General features: G+C 36.5%; 1 protein-coding gene across 5 annotated transcripts in view; it reads left to right on the plus strand.

The window, feature by feature from the left end:
* LOC139953497 (soluble guanylate cyclase 88E-like) overlaps window positions 1-8,677 on the plus strand; it is a 142,069-nt gene extending 133,392 nt beyond the window's left edge. For all 5 annotated transcript variants that reach the window (XM_071952917.1, XM_071952920.1, XM_071952919.1 and 2 more), the window contains one exon: window positions 1,788-8,677. In XM_071952917.1, the coding sequence (XP_071809018.1) occupies window positions 1,788-2,256 (469 nt within the window). In that variant the 3' untranslated portion in view covers window positions 2,257-8,677. The remainder of the gene's footprint in view (window positions 1-1,787) is intronic.
* The last annotated feature ends 10,035 nt before the right edge of the window (window positions 8,678-18,712 follow it).

Below are 18,712 nucleotides of genomic sequence, written 5' to 3' on the forward strand. Positions count from 1 at the left end.
GTCATTGTGTCACATAAACTGGTGATCGTAATTGTGTCACATAAACTCTGCTTACCATATTTTGGTTAATTATAAACTGTTTATCACCGGTTGATCATAAACTGGTTATCGTCATTGTGTCACATAAACTGGTGATCGTAAATGTGTCACATAAACTCTGCTAACCTAATTTTGGTTAGTTGTAAACTGTTTATCACCGGTTGATCATAAACTGGTTATAATCGTCATTGTGACACATAAACTTGTTATCGTAATTGTGTCACATAACTCTGCTATTAACCATATTGGTTAATCATAAATAATCGTGCCACATTAACTCAGCTGTTGTTTGATAACATTTGTATAGCTGAAACTTCTGCTGTTTTCTCACTGTTTCCGGTAACGTTAGCGATTAACCACATTGTTGCTTGACAGTGAAGTTAGATATTGGATGTTGGACATTTCCATAGGTTTCTACATAATGTCTACTTTGTACATCGATATTGGATGTTGGACAACTATCTAAAAAAGAAACATCGGTATTTGCTGTACTATCATAATAGTAATGTCCAACATCCAATAACCAACTAACTTTACTGTCATCAACTATGCCGTGCTTCATTCTATACACTTTGGTCTTCTTATGCATTCATAGTGTCAAACTCATCTTCTTTTGCTCAAAGTTTTCTCGACGTTACACTCTAGCTGTATGCAAAACTGTAACATTAATTCCCTGGTCATTTAAGCCACTACCATTCCTATAATCTTTCTCAGCTCCCTGGCACTCCAAAGCCTTTTTCAAGCACAATAACAACATCTATTCTCGCAGTATACCAATATGTGCCCCTTTTGTTAAGTTGGCATGTTGAGTAAGACAAAAGCATCTTGCCTTTAGAACACAAGTGTCACGACTGGGATTCGAACCAATATCCCGATGCCTTAACCATTAGAACTTGAACGCGATGCTGTTCCCCGCTCAGCCACGGCACCATTTCTAATTGTTCGGGGACTTTTAAAGGCACAGGGGTCGATTTCACAAAGAGTTAGGACTCGTCTTATCTCGAGTTGGGACGAGTAACTCGTCCTAAGTTAGGATTAATCTTAAGGTCTGCATGCTACAGTGCAGGGTTGGGACTCGTCCTAAGTCCTAAGATTAGTCTCAAGTTAGGAAGAGTTTTGTGAAATCGACGGCTGGACACTATTCAGAACTACTCAGAATAAATGTTAAAATAAAACCTGTCTTGGTGATCGTGACGAGTAATGGGGAGAGGTTGGTTGTATAAAACATTGTGAGAAATGGCGCCCTCTGAAGGAACGTAGTTTTTGAGAAAGAAGTAATTTTCCAGTAAAATATTTGAGTTTGATTTCGAGACCTCAGTCCCGAATTTAAGCATCTGAAAGCACAAAACTTTTGGTGTGACAAGTTGGTTTTTTGTCTTTCATTATTATCTCGCAACTTCGACGAACAATTGACTTCAAATTTTCACAGGTTTGTTATTGTGTGCATAGTGAGAAGACAGCCGTCGATTTCACAAAACTCTTCCTAACTTGAGACTAATCTTAGGACTTAGGACGAGTCCCAAGCCTGCACTGTAGCATGCAGACCTTAAGATTAAACCTAAGTTAGGACGAGTTACTCGTCCTAACTCGAGATAAGACGAGTCCTAACTCTTTGTGAAATCGACGGCTGATCTTTGACAATTACCAAAGGTACTCAGTGTCTTTAAACACAATTAAGTTTGAAATAACTAATAGCAAACGATTACATTTGAAGTGACTGAAAGCAACCGATGTGTTTCTCTTTGTAGCACGATGAGTAGAGGTGGGGTGATTGATGGTGGACTACCACGCAGAGGTTCGCTTACCTACACCCCGGTGGGACTAGAGACCGACCGCTCAGTCACCCCGGTTAACCAAGTGCACAGTCCCAACACCTTAGAGGCGCCCAAATCACACTCCTCCAGGCTGAAAACAAACACCGCCCTCAATGTCAACAACTCACGAGGAAGTTCTGACGTCATCCACGATATACCGTCGTTCAAGATAAAAGATGACACGAAGGGCCCGATCGAGGGTAAAGTGAATAATAATTTATTCGAAGGGGTTAGAAAACATGACGCTACGGGAGTTGAGATGAAACCAGCCAATGAGATGGGCGGAGAGGGTGTGGACGACCTCAAGTCTAATGTGAAAAGGGGAAACATGTCGACGGACCCCCATGTAAGTGGTTCTAGCAACTCGAATGTACCGCACAGTACAACGTGTGTTATAATCTAGCGGGGTAACCATCAAAGCATTCAATATGCACCATGCAATCCCGTACGGGAATTGAACATCTTTTGGTAAAGTTGTTTACCTATGTACTTTGCTTCAACGTGTGTGAATGACACGGACATGGCAGATGGTGTAGCGAATCTTTTAAAGTGTAAAATTATACATGAGTGTGTGTGTGTGTGAACAACAGTGCCACATTGTTAAGACCATCCTATAACTCGCAGTGCACACACACGCGCGTCTCCTTGCCGCCACTTTGTTTGTCAAGACTTGCACAAAAATAATGGACTACGTAAGAAGGCAAAAAATGATAAGCCTCGCTACCATGGGCAGCGCGCCGTATCGATACCTCTCGTCATGATCGAGCAAGGAGATCGATCACTCCTAGGAACGAGGTTGGAAAATGATAGACGCGCATTGTTCGGAGGTGCGTAAACACTAGGACCATCCTTTTTTGCACGTTTTGACACGAAATATGGCGGACACGAGACGCGCATGTTTGTGGGCTACGCGTTGTTAATAGTGTATTTTGAAAGTCTTTTAAAAATACTTTATCAGAATAAGGCAAACCTTATTCTCGTTTTCACGGTCTACCGTAATTTTAACTCTTCTTTATATTATACACACTTGCGGTAATTAATATCAGTTTGTATGCAATGCAAGTTTACAATATTAAATTATTGTTTGAATGTGTACGCATATTACTTTTTTTCATAAAAGTATCCGTCTGTTATAACGGCCATTTCGAACTGTAAAGATGTATGGGCTCTTTACCACTATTTTTGTTAATGTGTTGAAATAAAATAAAAACTTAAGTATGTTGTACTCGGAAATCAGAGGCTAAGAAGACTTGTCCGAGGTAGAAATCCTTTAAGTAAAAACATCAACGCACAAATTGAATAAATATCATCCTTTTTACTTCACCGCCCCCAGTGTTTAAGTTGTACATGCTGACATGCTTTTTAGTTACTAAGCACTTTGTTACAATTATTATGTGACCTGGGGTGGATTGCACCAAGTGGTCTTAAACCAGTCTATGCGCTATAGCCGGCTAACTTGAGACACGCTTAGACAGTCTTTAATTATAGACCGATTGCAATAGCGCGGTCTTTAATTAAAGCCAGTCTTAAATCTTAAGCCTGCTCTGAGCTGGCTATAATCGGTCTTTGTGTATCGTAAATATATGTTCCCAAGAGTAAAAAAATGATACAACTCACATATTTGATATCCAATGATTTAAACCAAAGCAATACGAAGAATGCCGTACCGCCAGTGACTGCAGAAGTGCCAAGTATAATGGGACATTTGTTCGTATTGCATTACTTTTCGCCGACTAATACCTAAGACCGGCTTATTGCAACAGGCTTAATGACTGACCGTCTAAGACAGATAGCCGGCTATAACTGACTGGTCTTAGACCGCTGACTAAGACCGTTTTATTGCAATCCGCCCCTGGGGTCGATTTCACAAAAAGTAAGGATTAGTCCTTACTTAGGCAAGTCCGAAACGACGACTTCGGCTACAGCTACGTCTAGATCAGCGCGTCTACCAGTGTTGAAGAATAGGCAAACGCGCGCGATCTAGCCGTAGCTGTAGCCGAAGTTGCCGTTTCGGACACGGCCTTAGGCTAGTCCGAAGCTCAGGTTACTCGGCGTCCTAACTCGAGATAAGACCAGTCATGTGGAATCCACCCATGGATATCCAAACTGTACCCTGATTGCCAGATTGATGTACCCTGGAAACCCACGCAGTCAAGATAGGGACTGGAGACTCAATCCACGAAGTGCCCCGGGTGAGATTTGAACCATGGTCCTGAAGGGGAGGAAAAAACAACCTCAACAAGTTTTTATTTATTTATATTAAAAACCTACAATATTAAAACACAGACTTGTTGAAACAGTATAGCGCTCATCTAAAACCATGGGGCTGTGTGCTTTAAAATAAAATTTAGACAAATTGATTGATGGTTAACAAAATGCCTGATGAATCAGGGTAAATTTAAAAGATAAAATGGTTAAGACTAGTCCTATAAAGTATTATTAGAAATTGTTACTACACAAAGTAAGTGGTATCACTAAACAGAAGAATTGGTGGCCAGTTTGAATGAAAATGCTTGGCGGCCAGCTTTGAACGAAATAAAAAAGTAAAAACAAAAACCCTCATCCTCCTTTTTTTTTTCGAAAAACCTGGACGATGAAGGTATTTTTCTTTACATCGCAACTGAACTTGGAGCCAGGTTTTAAACTTAACGAATTGTTGAAGAAACTTTTCTTCCGAAAACCCACACAAAAATTGTAGCATTTCCCTGGTCACATAGCAAATTAAAATTCATTTTTAAAATTAAATTGACAGTTTTACTCTTGCTTTGTCACAAATTTATTGTTTGCACCTTGGATGTACTTACGTGTACACTGTACATACATAAGGGTCTAACGAAGAACGATTTGATAAAAGTAGCAATTTCTTAGCATCATAAAATCTGCACCCCACGCTTTCAGTTTTGCAAGATTTAAATTAATGTTTTTTGTATTTTTTGCATTGTTTTGTGGCACTTAAAGGCAGTGGACACTTTTGGTAATTACTCAAAATAATTGGGATAAAACCTTACTTGCTGACAAGTAATGGGGAGAGGTTGATGGTATAAAACAATGTGAGAAACGGCTCCCTCTGAAGTGCTATAGTTTTAGAGAAAGACGTTATTTTCCACGAGTTTGATTTCGAGACCTCAGATTTATAACTTGAGGTCTCGAAATCAACCATCTAAACGCACACAACTTCGTGTGACAAGGGTGTTTTTTCTTTCATTATTATCTCGCAAGTTCGATGACAGATTGAGCTCAAATTTTCACAGGTTTGTTATTTTATGCTTATGTTGAGATACACCAACTGTGAAGGCTAGTCTTTGTACAATTACCAATAGTGTCCACTGCCTGTAAGGAATTGCAAATACAATAAAAAATAAATAATACAAATAATAGACCTATTAATAATAACTGAACATGCACACAATCCTCATATTATGCACTATATTACATTCATGATAATGCAATTCCATGAGCGCTTTGTGTTACGACTGATTGATTGATTGATTGAAAATAATAGTAGCTTCTTAAAGATCTAATCGAAAGTCGTTGTTTTGCTGAATTCCTTTTTAAATTGTGTTCAACCAATAAGACAAATTTAGTCATATGAGTCTAACTAGATTTTAATTGTGCAAACAAACAACAATCACGTCGAATACATTTATCCGTTGCTTTTTTGAAAGGTACGTTGCTTTTTTTTTTTAAAGGTAGCTCCTTTAACGTCATCACTCATATTACGTCACACGATATGAACGGTAACAATGACGTGACAATACAAATCCATCGTAAACACGCAAGACGATCGCCTTCTTTTATGTGAAATTGCATACCTTAGCAAATGTATCTGCTACAGTAAGCACGAGCAGTTTGCTTACTGTAAGCAGCACTGAGAAAATCGGCCCTTCACTCAAGGACCCAAAATACAAACAAATGTAATTTATAATAAAAAATATAAACGACGTTATTGGAGATGTATTAATGATTATTGTTCGATGCGTGTGTTAGGAAGAGTTTGGATTCAGTTTTAAGTTTGACCAACATGATTGTATTATAAACAAGTGTATGGGATGGTAACTTTACATAAAAGAAGAGGCACACCGATTGTGTAAATAATCATGTTTTGTTTGAAATTTAGTATTTTTCTCTTAAATTGTAAATATTAAATACTTTTGTTATATAGAAACGGGTACCTTTAACGTCACATTATACACGAACAAATTATATGTTTAGTCTTTTAAATTTGTTAAGCACACTAGTGAATATTCTTTGAAACTCTTGATTCTTATAAGACTTCTGTTTTATATTTGATATACTTTAAACTTTGCACCATGGTGTGTAAGTAAAGTTAACAGTACACTAGTTTGCTGTTATCCAGAAGTGGTTTACACTATGCTTAATATTGTCAATACTTCGGATATAGTGAATGTGAACAAAACTGTGAACAGACCTGGGCCCAAATTTATAAAGATGTTAAGCAAAAAAATACTGCTTAGCAAATTGATATGATAAGATAACAGTGGTTGTAACACCAGCCACAACAATGTAAACTTCATGGGCTTTTCGGTGGTAACCAGGTCCTGCTAAGCAATCGTTTTCAATCGAATCTCCTGCAACACTGAATCGATACCGACAGTGTGTTTTTACAATATTTGAAAGAAAGCTTGGTGTGACTTGTATGCCCTGTCCGAGTTAGCTTATGCGGCTACGGCTACGGCTAAGCTGAAGTATTGACATCTTGCACATGATGTCACACTCTCTCAAAGCGCCATCTGTGAGGCAAAAAGGAGTTTTACATAACTGACATACAGATCCTTGTCATTTGATTGGTGGAACTTACTTCACGTGACATTCACTATTACTCCCATCCGCACCGGCGATCAAAAAGACATATTCGCCCATACGGGAATAGCATTTTCCATTCAACAGTTAGGATCATCCTTGTTCCCAATGTTTTTGAGCAGTACAGCGCCGCCGCGCCGCTGCTAAAACAAAGGAGCACCTGTGCAAAAGGTTGTGATCCGATTGCTATTAAATTTGTACATTGTTGCCGCTACGCGGCGCTATTATAATTTGTTCCGAACCAGTAATTTGTGTGATTTTTCATAATATTATACTTTTAAAATACATCAAATGACAAGGATCTATATGTCAGTTATATAGAACAAATATTGAGTGGTTTTAATTCGTGGAATGGAAGTAATATTATCTCTCGGTAAAATATTCCTCCCATTCCACTCTGAGCCACTCAATATTTGTATAATATAAACGTGACATCAGCGTACCGTTATACAAGGGAATCTATTGACTTATATAAAACCTTACGCGCGGCTCCGAAGAACGGGTCTCTTCCATTTTGGAAGTTAAATATGTTGTCAGTTTTTGTGCGAAGACTTGATTCAAGTTACCGTCCCAGACTTGACTCAAGTCCCAATCCCGTGCGAATCTCAGAAAACTATTGCTTTGCGATGCTCTGCATTCCCCAACCTGTTCCGCACAGGACCACAATAGCCACATTGATTGACGGCGGTGGGTACTACGCTTACGGACCTTCACACGACGAGAATGGGACCGTCTTCGAGCGAGAGACCCCAAACATAGCAGTGCGGCATCCCTGCCAAAATGTAGCTGTTGTGGACCCGAGAACGCACGGCACAGGTTGGGGGATACATTAGATGATGGGACTGACAATAAATCGTCTCTCACGGGATTTTGGGACTTGAGTCAAGTCTAGTTATATGTGTGTACGATTTTGACTCACAAAACGACGGAGAGTGTAGGCGCGTTTGAGGGCTTCGCGCTTTGTGCAAGGGTTCTATAATGCCGCAGAGGCAGTGTCCTTGGCTATACACGCAACAGGCGTATGCGTAGTCTTGGCCCAAGACGCGTTTGAGGGCTTTGCGCTTTGTGCAAGGGGTCTATATTATGCCGCAGGGGCTACCTCACAGTATCCTTGGCTATACACGCAACAGGCGTATGGGTAGTCTTGGCCCAAGCCGCGTTTGAGGGCTTTGCGCTTTGTGCAAGGGGTCTATATTATGCCGCAGGGGCTACCTCACAGTATCCTTGGCTATACACGCAACAGGCGTATGGGTAGTCTTGGCCCAAGACGCGTTTGAGGGCTTTGCGCTTTGTGCAAGGGGTCTATATTATGCCGCAGGGGCTACCTCACAGTATCCTTGGCTATACACGCAACAGGCGTATGGGTAGTCTTGGCCCAAGCCGCGTTTGAGGGCTTTGCGCTTTGTGCAAGGGGTCTATATTATGCCGCAGGGGCTACCTCACAGTATCCTTGGCTATACACGCAACAGGCGTATGGATAGTCTTGGCCCAAGCCGCGTTTGAGGGCTTTGCACTTTGTGCAAGGGGTCTATATTATGCCGCAGGGGCTACTTCACAGTGTCCTTGGCTACTAACAGGCGTATGCGTAGTCTTGGCCGAAGACGACAGTTGATTTCCCTTAAAGGCAGTGGACACTATTGGTAATAACTCAAAATATTTATTATAGAAAAAAACTTCCTTGATTATACGAATAATGGGGAGAGGTTGATAGTATAGAACATTGTACGAAACAGCTCCCTCTGAAGTGACGTAGTTTTCGAGAAAGAAGTAATTTTCCACAAATTTGATTTCGAGACCTCAGATTTAGAATTTGAGCTCTCGAACATACATCGGAAAGCACACAACTTCGTGAGACCATAGTGCGACAGGGGGTGCTTTTTTTTTTTCTTTCATAAATATCTCGCAACTTTGATAATTACCAATAGTGTCCAGTGTCTTTAATGATTGATACTTTAAGAAAAAAATTAATTATTTAAACAACAATGTTCACGCAGAATTCAAATGAAAACATCGAAATAAAATACAAATTTCACACAATTTCTATTTGTTTTTGTTACTGTTCTTGTTTGTACTTTTTTATTAACTCACATAGCCTCAGTTCAAGTCGTCACTAACCGCAAATCTACCACTGGGAGTACACCAACATCGACCACCGTACTTTAGCTTGAAATATTCGTCCACTCAAATAATTTGTTTGTATTGTTGACTTAAAATCACATAATTTGGAAATTAAACGGCATTTTGTGACGGTCTCATTTTAAATGCTTTTAAGTTAACACGTTGCCATTGCAGGTTATTAAACACAACAAATATGCATATATTTTTTTGTAATTTTTGTATTTGTTTAATAATACTTAAACAGTCTATTTAAAGGAACACGTTGCCTTGGATCGGTCGAGTTGGTCTTTGAAAAGCGTTCTGTAACCGTTTGTTGTAAAATGCACATGGTTAGAAAGATATTATAAAAGTAGAATATATTGATCTACACAAATATGCCTCGAAATTGCGTGGTTTTCTTTTTACCTCGTCAACTAACGCGGTCGGCCATTTATGGAAGTCAAAATTTTGACTCCCATAAATGGCCGACCGTGATAGTTCGCGACGTAAAAGGAAAACCATGCAATTTTTAGTGATACTTGTGTGGATCATTATATTCTACTTTTAAAACATCTTTCTCACCATATGCATTTTACAACAAACGGTTTCAAACGCTTTTAATAGACCAACTTTTCCGATCCAAGGTAACGTGTTCCTTTAAACACAGCATTGTAATTAAAGAGAAGAAAAAAGTAAAGAATACTTGTGCAGAGTAATGTGGCAAAAGTGACGTAACCGGTGGAGGAGGCAGTGAGTGGTTGCCCCTGCTTAGCACCCTTGCCATTTAGTCTCGCCTTAAGTTTGATAAAGGGCACAATTTATTTATGTGCCCCCGCTTGCCACACCTCATCAAATTATCTAGTTACGTCATAGTCTCAGAATGTTCGTCATCGTCTCCAGGTCAAAATTAAAAGAGCTGCTAAGCATAACAGTTTGCTTAGCGAGACGTTTCTTTCTTGATACAAAGAGATTAACAATCAAAGTTTCATCTGTTGGATATTGCTTGTTATTGCTTGTCCTGAAATCCACGTGGATATTTGGTGGGTAATCCTGTTGTTATCAAGGCAAAAATGTCATGCTAATCGTAAAAATAAAAATCACTTATCTCTCTGAGTTTATTAAAAGTCATAATTTTACTCAGAATTTGCTTTATTTGTAAATTTTACTTCGGATTATCATTTAAATGCATAACATGCAGAGCTACCATCAATGGTTCGAGTACCTTAAAACGTTTAGTAAATTCATTTGTTTGTTATTAAAACTCAAAAGCGAGAAACCTAATGCCAACTGAGGGCATTATATTGTTAAACGACAAAGAGATGCTGAATCACAAGAGGGCGGAAATATTTATCCCTTTCAAGATTTTCCTTCCTTTCGGTAATTTGTGTTCTGTTTCAAGCAATCTTCAACAAGTCATAACCCACAAGTTAGGTAAAATGAATGGGTAAATCATTATATATACAATATGTAGGGTTGAACAGAGAAACTTGATTTGAACAAGTAATGCAACCCGGAAGTTGCAAGTATACAAGTCACTCTAACACTTTCAAATCCTGAGAAAATAGAATTAGCTGTTGCAAACAACTTACCAACTAAATGGACCGAGAGTATAAATGCAAAAAATAGTTAATGGCCTGACGTTTCGACCCTAGCAGAGTCTTTCTAGAAGGCTAAAATGACAACACAACAGACATGAACAGGTAACTCAGTGAAACATAAGCAGTGAAGTGGAAATACATGAATGGGGTTAGAAAGCATACAGAAAAAGCAGGGAGTAAACAATAAACAGGGGGACAAAAAAAGGGGGGTGAGGGACTGGCCACAAGCAAGAAGATGGAAACACAAAGGACAACATCAAGGGTGGGGTAAAAAGGTAATTAATTAGTGAATGAGGCTCAGGCTAAAAAGGCTATGGGGAAAAAGGAGACGGCAAAACAAAAGGTTTATTAGTCGTTTCCTTCTTGGATGTTCAGACCATGGGGTTGAATAGTCTGGAGGCGTCTAGTCCAGAGTTTCTCCCTACTCAAACGCACAGTCTCTCTGTGGTTGCCTAGTGCCTCTATGCCCTGTAAGATCATGTCAGAAATTGAGTGATTAGGAAGATTGAAGTGATGACCTACAGGTGTATCTAGCTTTTGGGTCTTGACTGTAGATCTGTGGCCGTAGAACTTTCAAATCCTGCTAGGTTTTTTTTCTTCTTAGTTTTTCAACCCCAGTAAATCAACAGGAAGCTCCAACAACTTTGTCCTCTCCTGCTTTCAAAAACACCAAACATGATTTACAAACGACGTGCTGTACACACACTACGTTTGTACAGCTTTCATGAAGATACAATGATCTTGTTAATTGAATGTTAATTACTCGTTAACTAAACACGTTGTTAACCAAATTTGTACAGATGTGTATGAGTTAACACAGTCTACTTTGCAATTTATCTCGGGAAGTCGACATCCCAAAAGTAGGATTTTGTTGTTGAAATGATTTTACTTTTATAGATTTTGTTAATTGTAGCTAACAAGACGTTGTGCAGGTTTTGTTAAAAGTCGCCCATGTGTGACACAACTCATTAATATACCTACAACAGGTAACAAAGTTTTGATAAACCCTGGCCGCCCAAAATGTATGATGTCTTCAGCAATGTTGAACAAGAGTAAAGCATGCACAAACTTAAAACTCACTATGTACATAGGCAATAGTGAGTAGATGAAACCGCCACTGTTTGGGAAAGATGACGTCATTGATGAAGTCATTGATGACGTCATGGCAAGGTTTTTAAAGTTGAAAAATGACATTTGCTTACAGTTAAAAAAGTAGCAAAGGTTTAGTAAAAACATTGCATTACAAACAATCATATTACACAGAATAAAATACATTTGTTTGTGTCAACTATAACAAACCAGGTCTCCGTTCTACAAACTGGAGTTAATTCAAATTTCATCTTGCACTGCTGTTTGACATAAGTATTCCACTTACTGCAAGTATACTGATTTGTACTTTTCGGATTGATATGATTGCAAAGATAATATTGTTAAAATTTTCACCTTAGTTTGTATTTGTGAATTACTCATGTTTGGAGCATTGTTAAGGTTCCAACAGCCGGTGTGGACGTTTTGTTATTGTCATTTATGAGCTAGCAACTATTAGATCCCCATTTAACTGTTACATCTGTTTTCATAAATATAAAAGTCATTAACAAAAAACTTATTAGGTTTTTATTGATGACTTTTATATTTATGAAAACAGATGTAAACAGTTAAATGGGGAGCTAATATTATTTGTAATGTCAAAAGTTGCACTAATAGTTGCTAGCTCATAAATGACAATAAAAAACGTCCACACCGGCTGTTGGAACCCTTGATAAGTTAAGATTTTTTGAAATAATATACTTTGAATTAGTGTATCTCGTCAACTGATGACGTCATCGTGACGTAACAACTTTTGTATCATCTACTGGTTATTGTCTACCTGTGTGCAAAGTTTCAACTTAATGCAAGCTTCGCATCTATGCTTTTTCTTGCGGACAATCGACTCGGAGAAGAATATTAAAAACTAACTAGATATAGTGTTCGTAGAAACAAACACTAGGTGTTCGGCTATTGTTGGGTCAGTAGTTGAATCAATGAAAAAGATGTTGTTGATAACTCGTCAAATTGCAAAGTAATCAAAACCAAACAGTTTTCTCGATTTAAAATAATTTTATGGTAAAGCATCAACAAGTGTACATTTCAACCTAAAAGCTTTTAAATAGTGCCTTTTCAAAGCATTTTACAGGCACATCCGGTTTAAAAAGGTCAAAAGGTCAAGAGAAGGTCACCAACATACCCATTTTTGTGAAGTACGTAAGGCCCTTTCATATTGTCAAAATAGCTTTTGTGGTTGAGGGCATAGGAACTTATGCATAATGACGACTGGAGCAGAGACTAACTAACCGGAAGGGAAATGTTTGTTATAAACGCCTTGAAAACAGACTACGTACGTAAAGCCCTTTCATATGATGTATAGATTGTCAAAATAGCTTTTGTGGTTGAGGACCTTATGCATAATGACGACTGAAGAAGAGACTAACTAAACGGAAAGAAATGTTGGTTGAAAACACCTTGAAAACAGACTAAAAACGAAGCTATTTAAAGGAGAAGAAAAAAATTAAAAATAATGAAAAGAGTATTGTTATTATATCGTTAAATTGTAAAGAAATCAAAATTAAAACGTTTTCTCGATGTGTAATAAAGCATCAAAAAGTGTACATTTCAAACTAAAAGCCTTTGCAAAACATTTTAACTAATAGTTGCTAGCTCATAAATGACAACAACAAAACATCCACACCGGCTGTTGGAACCCTTGATTACTTAATTATACTCCAAACATGAATAATTCACCAGGACAAACTAAAGTGCACATTTTACCATGTGACCTTTACTGATGTGGACTCCAGTTAAAATCTAGGGACGAAGACTTGCATCGTGTAGATTGGTTGTTCAGACCCTACGTGATTGTTTTGGGGTTTCCATCTACCAGGGTTGCGCACCACATCTTAAACTCATATTTATTTACTCCTTTTCTACAAAGGTATCTTCGGGTTTATGGTTCTTTCGACAAAAGGCGAATAAAGAACAAAAAACATGTTGCGTTTCTAAGCGACCATTGTAATATTGACAAGCTGTATAGGGGACATGTCATCAGCGCAAAAAAAATTATTTGATTTCTTGTTTTAAGTGCTGCTCAAACATTATATGAAGCGGCCGGTGTCAGATGCAATTGTGTCCGCCATGCAATACTGTCCGCTCAGGACACTTTTGGAAATGCAATCGTGTCCGGGGCTATGCAAAAACCGTCCGGTTGACATGTACATGACTAATGTGCGCGCGTAAGCGAGCGTGCATGCACTGAACCTACAAACGAATAATATGCAGCATAATCACGTATTTTATGATTGCAGCGAATACCCAACGGCCGAACATTTCCCTTGTCACTTGTCATTCATGATATGCACTTAGCTTTTAAAAAAATGGCAAACGTGTTCCGTCGACCAAGGGCGTTTAATTTACTGCAAGGACTGTTTTGCAAGGAGGCGGACACAACTGCATATGCAAATGTGTCCGGGCGGACACAATTGCATTCTGCAGCAGCGTCCGGGCGGACACGATTGCATTATGCAAAACCGTCCGGCGGACATTATTCTCCGGATAGATTGCATTATAGAGGACATAATTGCATGCGACACCGGCGCACATTTCCAGCGATTTTCAACACTGAATAACAAAGTGGATGCATATCAGAAAACTGTTTCCAGAAATGTTCGAGGCATTGTAAGTATTAAGCATGGATAAGCTATAGTGCGTGCTTATCCCAAACGCTTCCAAAAAGCTGCTAAGTATGGAAAACGGTGGGCGCATTTCCGAGCCGATTCCAAAAGCTGTATGTATGAGAAATGATGGGTACATTCAAAGCCGTTTTCATGCGTTTTAAGTGAGGAAATAGCATGCAGTGGTGCACAATTCAGACCATTTCGAGACTTATTAAGTTTTTAATTCGGTCGCCGTAATTACGCTTGTCGAAATTATCTTTGAACAAGATGTCGGCAAAACGTAAGGGATAAAGAAATAGCTTAGCTCTTGGCCCATATCGTAGGAATTTGTTTTTACTGAAACAGCAACTTTTGCACATGCAGGGAAAGTGTCCGACCAAAGAGCTACAAGAAAGAGCAAACATTACGACTCGATGACACATGGTGCAGGAGATAATCTTTGGTTACCTATAAGCATTGAATTCGCGTGACCTAACATCCTATGATGTCATGATGAAAAAAATGAACGAAAATTATAATTAGGTCTCCGTTCTACAAACTGGAGTTAATTCAAATTTCATCTTGCACTGCTGTTTGACATAATTATTCCACTTACTGCAAGTACTGATTTGTACTTTTCAGATTGATATGCTTGCGAAGATAATATTATAAAAATTTTCACCTTAGTTTTTATTTGTGAATTATTCATGTTTGGAGCATTGTTAAGGTTCCAACAGCCGGTGTGGACGTTTTTTATTGTCATTTATGAGCTAGCAACTATTAGTGCAACTTTTGACTTTTCAACAATGTTAGCTCACCATTTAACTGTTTACATCTGTTTTCATAAATATAAAAGTCATAAAAAAACTTATAAGGTTTTTTTTAATGACTTTTATATTTATGAAAACAGATGTAAACAGTATAATGGGGAGCTAACATTGTTTGTTATGTCAAAAGTTGCACTAATAGTTGCTAGCTCATAAATGACAAAAAAACAACTTCCACACCGGCTGTTGGAACCCTTAATAATGCTCCAAACATGAATAATTCACAAATACAAACTAAGGTGAGAATTTTAGCATGTGAACTTTTAGTGCACCCCAGTTAAAATCTAGGGACGAAGGCTTGAATCGTGTGGATTGATTGTTCAGACCCTACGTGATTGTTTGGGGTTTCCCTCTTTAATGGTTGCCTATACCACATCTAAAACTGAAATTTCTTAACCACTACACGAGTATCTTCAGGTATATGGTTCTTTCGAAAAAGATTTATAAAGAAAAACTTTACATGTAGTGGTTGTATATTTACAAACACTAATTGTTCGGTGTACACATCTAATTTTTTAAATCAGAACTTAACCCCTTTAATCCTAACCCAATGTGTTTTATAAAATGGGTGGGATTCGAACCTACAAGGTTTGCACTGCTGGAGCAGATCTCTTACCGCTGCTAGAGCAGGGCCACATAGAGCTGCCTAACGGTCGATTTTGTGCTTATTGGGCGCAACTAGCAAACTTTTCATTTCATAACCTCGCTTAAGACATGTCAAAAGGTCAAGAAAAGGTCACCAACATATCCATTTTTATGAAGTACGTAAAGCTTTTTCATATGATGTAAAGATTGTCAAATAGCTTATGTGGTTGAGGAAAACATGAACTTATTAAATACTGATGACTGTAGAAGAGACTAACTTATTGAAAGGGGGGAAATGTATTTTGAAAACGCCTTGAACGCAGACTATACAAGAAGCTGGGGCGCTTTATGGATGAGCACTGGAGCGTGGCAAGCCATATGGCCAATAATTCGATAAACACTGTTTATGTTTTTCGACCAATTAACACTGTTTTTCGAGAAAAACTATGTTTATCACGTGATAAACATTGTTTATCTCGATAAACACTGTTTATCGAAAAACTATGGAGGAAGAAAAAAAAATAGAAAACAAAAAATAGAATTTATTGTTTGTAGAAACAAACACTAGGTGTTCGGCTTTTGTTGGGTCAGTGTTTGAATCAATTAAAAAGTGTTGTTAAGAGCTCGTCAAAGTTCAAAGAAATCAAACGAAAATGTTTTCTCGATGTGTGATATGGTAAAGCATCAATGTCTGGTTTAGAAAGGTCAAAAGGGCAAGAGAAGGCCACCAACATACCCATTTTTGTGAAGTACGTAAGGCACTTTCATATGATGTATAGATTGTCAAAATTGCTTTAGTGGTTGAGGAAATGTGAACTGATGAATACTGACGACTGGAGTAGAGACTAACTAAACGGAAGGGAAATTTTTGTTGAAAACGCCTTGAAAACAGACTAAGACGAAGCTATTTATAGGAGAAGAAAACAATTTTACAAAAAAATAAATAATACAAAATTTGGTCGCCAATTGGTCTCCCCACCAAGAACTGACCAGGCCCGATTTTGCTTAACTTCAGTGATCGGACGGGAACCGGTGTTATCAACGCAGTACGGTCGTAGATAAACCACAAAATGTACGTTTGAAGCAAATATACAATAAATTCGATTTGAACCAGAAGACAAGATCAAAAAGGGGTCATGTCTGTGAGGCGTTTACGGAGTTTTTAATGACCTTTCCGATGATGTATTGATTGTAAAAATCCCTCATGTATATCAAAAGTTATGATTTTTTGAAATAATAAACTTTGAATTAGTGTATCTCGTCAACTGATGACGTCATCGTGACGTATCAACTTTAGAATAATCCACTGGTCGTTGTCTACCTGCATGCAAAGTTTCAACTCTACGCAACCTTCGCAACTTTGCTTTATCTTGCGGACAATCGACTCTGAGAAGAAGACGAAAAACTAAAAAAACAAACAAACCGAACAATAACAAAGAGATGTTCGGGCTGTTGCCCGAACACCTAACTAGGTGTTCGGCTATTGTTGGGTCAGTGTTTGAATCAATGGAATAAGTGTTGTTGATAGCTCGTCAAATTGCAAAGAAATCAAAAACAAACAGTTTTCTCGATGTGAAATAATTTTATGGTAAAGCATCAACAAGTGTACATTTCAACCTAAAAGCCTTTAAATGATGCCTTTTTCAAAGCATTTTACAGGCACTTCCGGTTTAAAAAAGTCAAAAGCTCAAGAGAAGGTCACCAACATACCCATTTTTGTGAAGTACGTGAGGCCCTTTCATATGATGTATAGATTGTCAAAATAGCTTTTGTGGTCGAGGAAATGTGAACTGATGAATAATGACGACTGGAGAAGATACTATCTAACCGGAAGGGAAATGTTTGTTGAAAACGCCTTGAAAACAGACTACGTACTTAAAGCCCTTTCATATGATGTATAGATTGTCAAAATAGCTTTTGTGGTTGGAGCCTTATGCATAATGACGACTGAAGAAGACACTAACTGTGAATTGCCAAATAAATAATAATAATAATAATAATAATAATAATAATAATAATAATAATAATAATAATAATAATAATAATAATAATAATAATAATAATAATAATAATAATAATAATAATAAAAATAATAATAATAATAATAATAATAATAATAATAATAATAATAATAATAATAATAATAATAATAATAATAATAATAATAATAATAATAATAATAATAATAATAATAATAATAATAATAATAATAATAATAATAATAATAATAATAATAATAATAATAATAATAATAATAATAATAATAATAATAATAATAATAATAATAATAATAATAATAATAATAATAATAATAATAATAATAATAATAATAATAATAATAATAATAATAATAATAATAATAATAATAATAATAATAATAATAATAATAATAATAATAATAATAATAATAATAATAATAATAATAATAATAATAATAATAATAATAATAATAATAATAATAATAATAATAATAATAATAATAATAATAATAATAATAATAATAATAATAATAATAATAATAATAATAATAATAATAATAATAATAATAATAATAATAATAATAATAATAATAATAATAATAATAATAATAATAATAATAATAATAATAATAATAATAATAGTAATAGTAATAGTAATAATAATAATAATAATAATAATAATAATAATAATAATAATAATAATAATAATAATAATAATAATAATAATAATAATAATAATAATAATAATAATAATAATAATAATAATAATAATAATAATAATAATAATAATAATAATTTATAAAGCGCTTTAACACTGTTTCAAAGTACTGTACAGTCAAGAAAAACATTAAAATGCAGGATTAAAAAACATGAGCAAAAATAGCAACATGGTTCTAAAAAAAAAAAAACAGTTAAAAAAGTAGCAAAAATTTAGTAAAAACATTGCATTACAAACAATCATATTACACAGAATAAAATACATTTGTATGTGTCAACTATAAAAAACCAGGTGTTAGTGTGATGCCATCAAATAAACGTTATAACCACCATGGATGTTTTGTCAGTATGGTCGTAGACTTGGTTACAAGCCTGTGATCGTGGGTTTTACTCTGCCATAGCCAATACATTATTACCTAAAATTTCGACCTCTTGTAGATTAACCTCCGTTGTTAGCCTAGTTAGGGCGTTTTAAGATAGCTAATCTGCTCGAGAGTTTGGCGTGACTGAGGCTGATAAAATAACCGCGATATCAGACTTGAAATCAAG

Source organism: Asterias amurensis, chromosome 22 (assembly GCF_032118995.1).
Source record: "Asterias amurensis chromosome 22, ASM3211899v1".
In the NCBI taxonomy this organism is placed as follows: domain Eukaryota; kingdom Metazoa; phylum Echinodermata; class Asteroidea; order Forcipulatida; family Asteriidae; genus Asterias; species Asterias amurensis.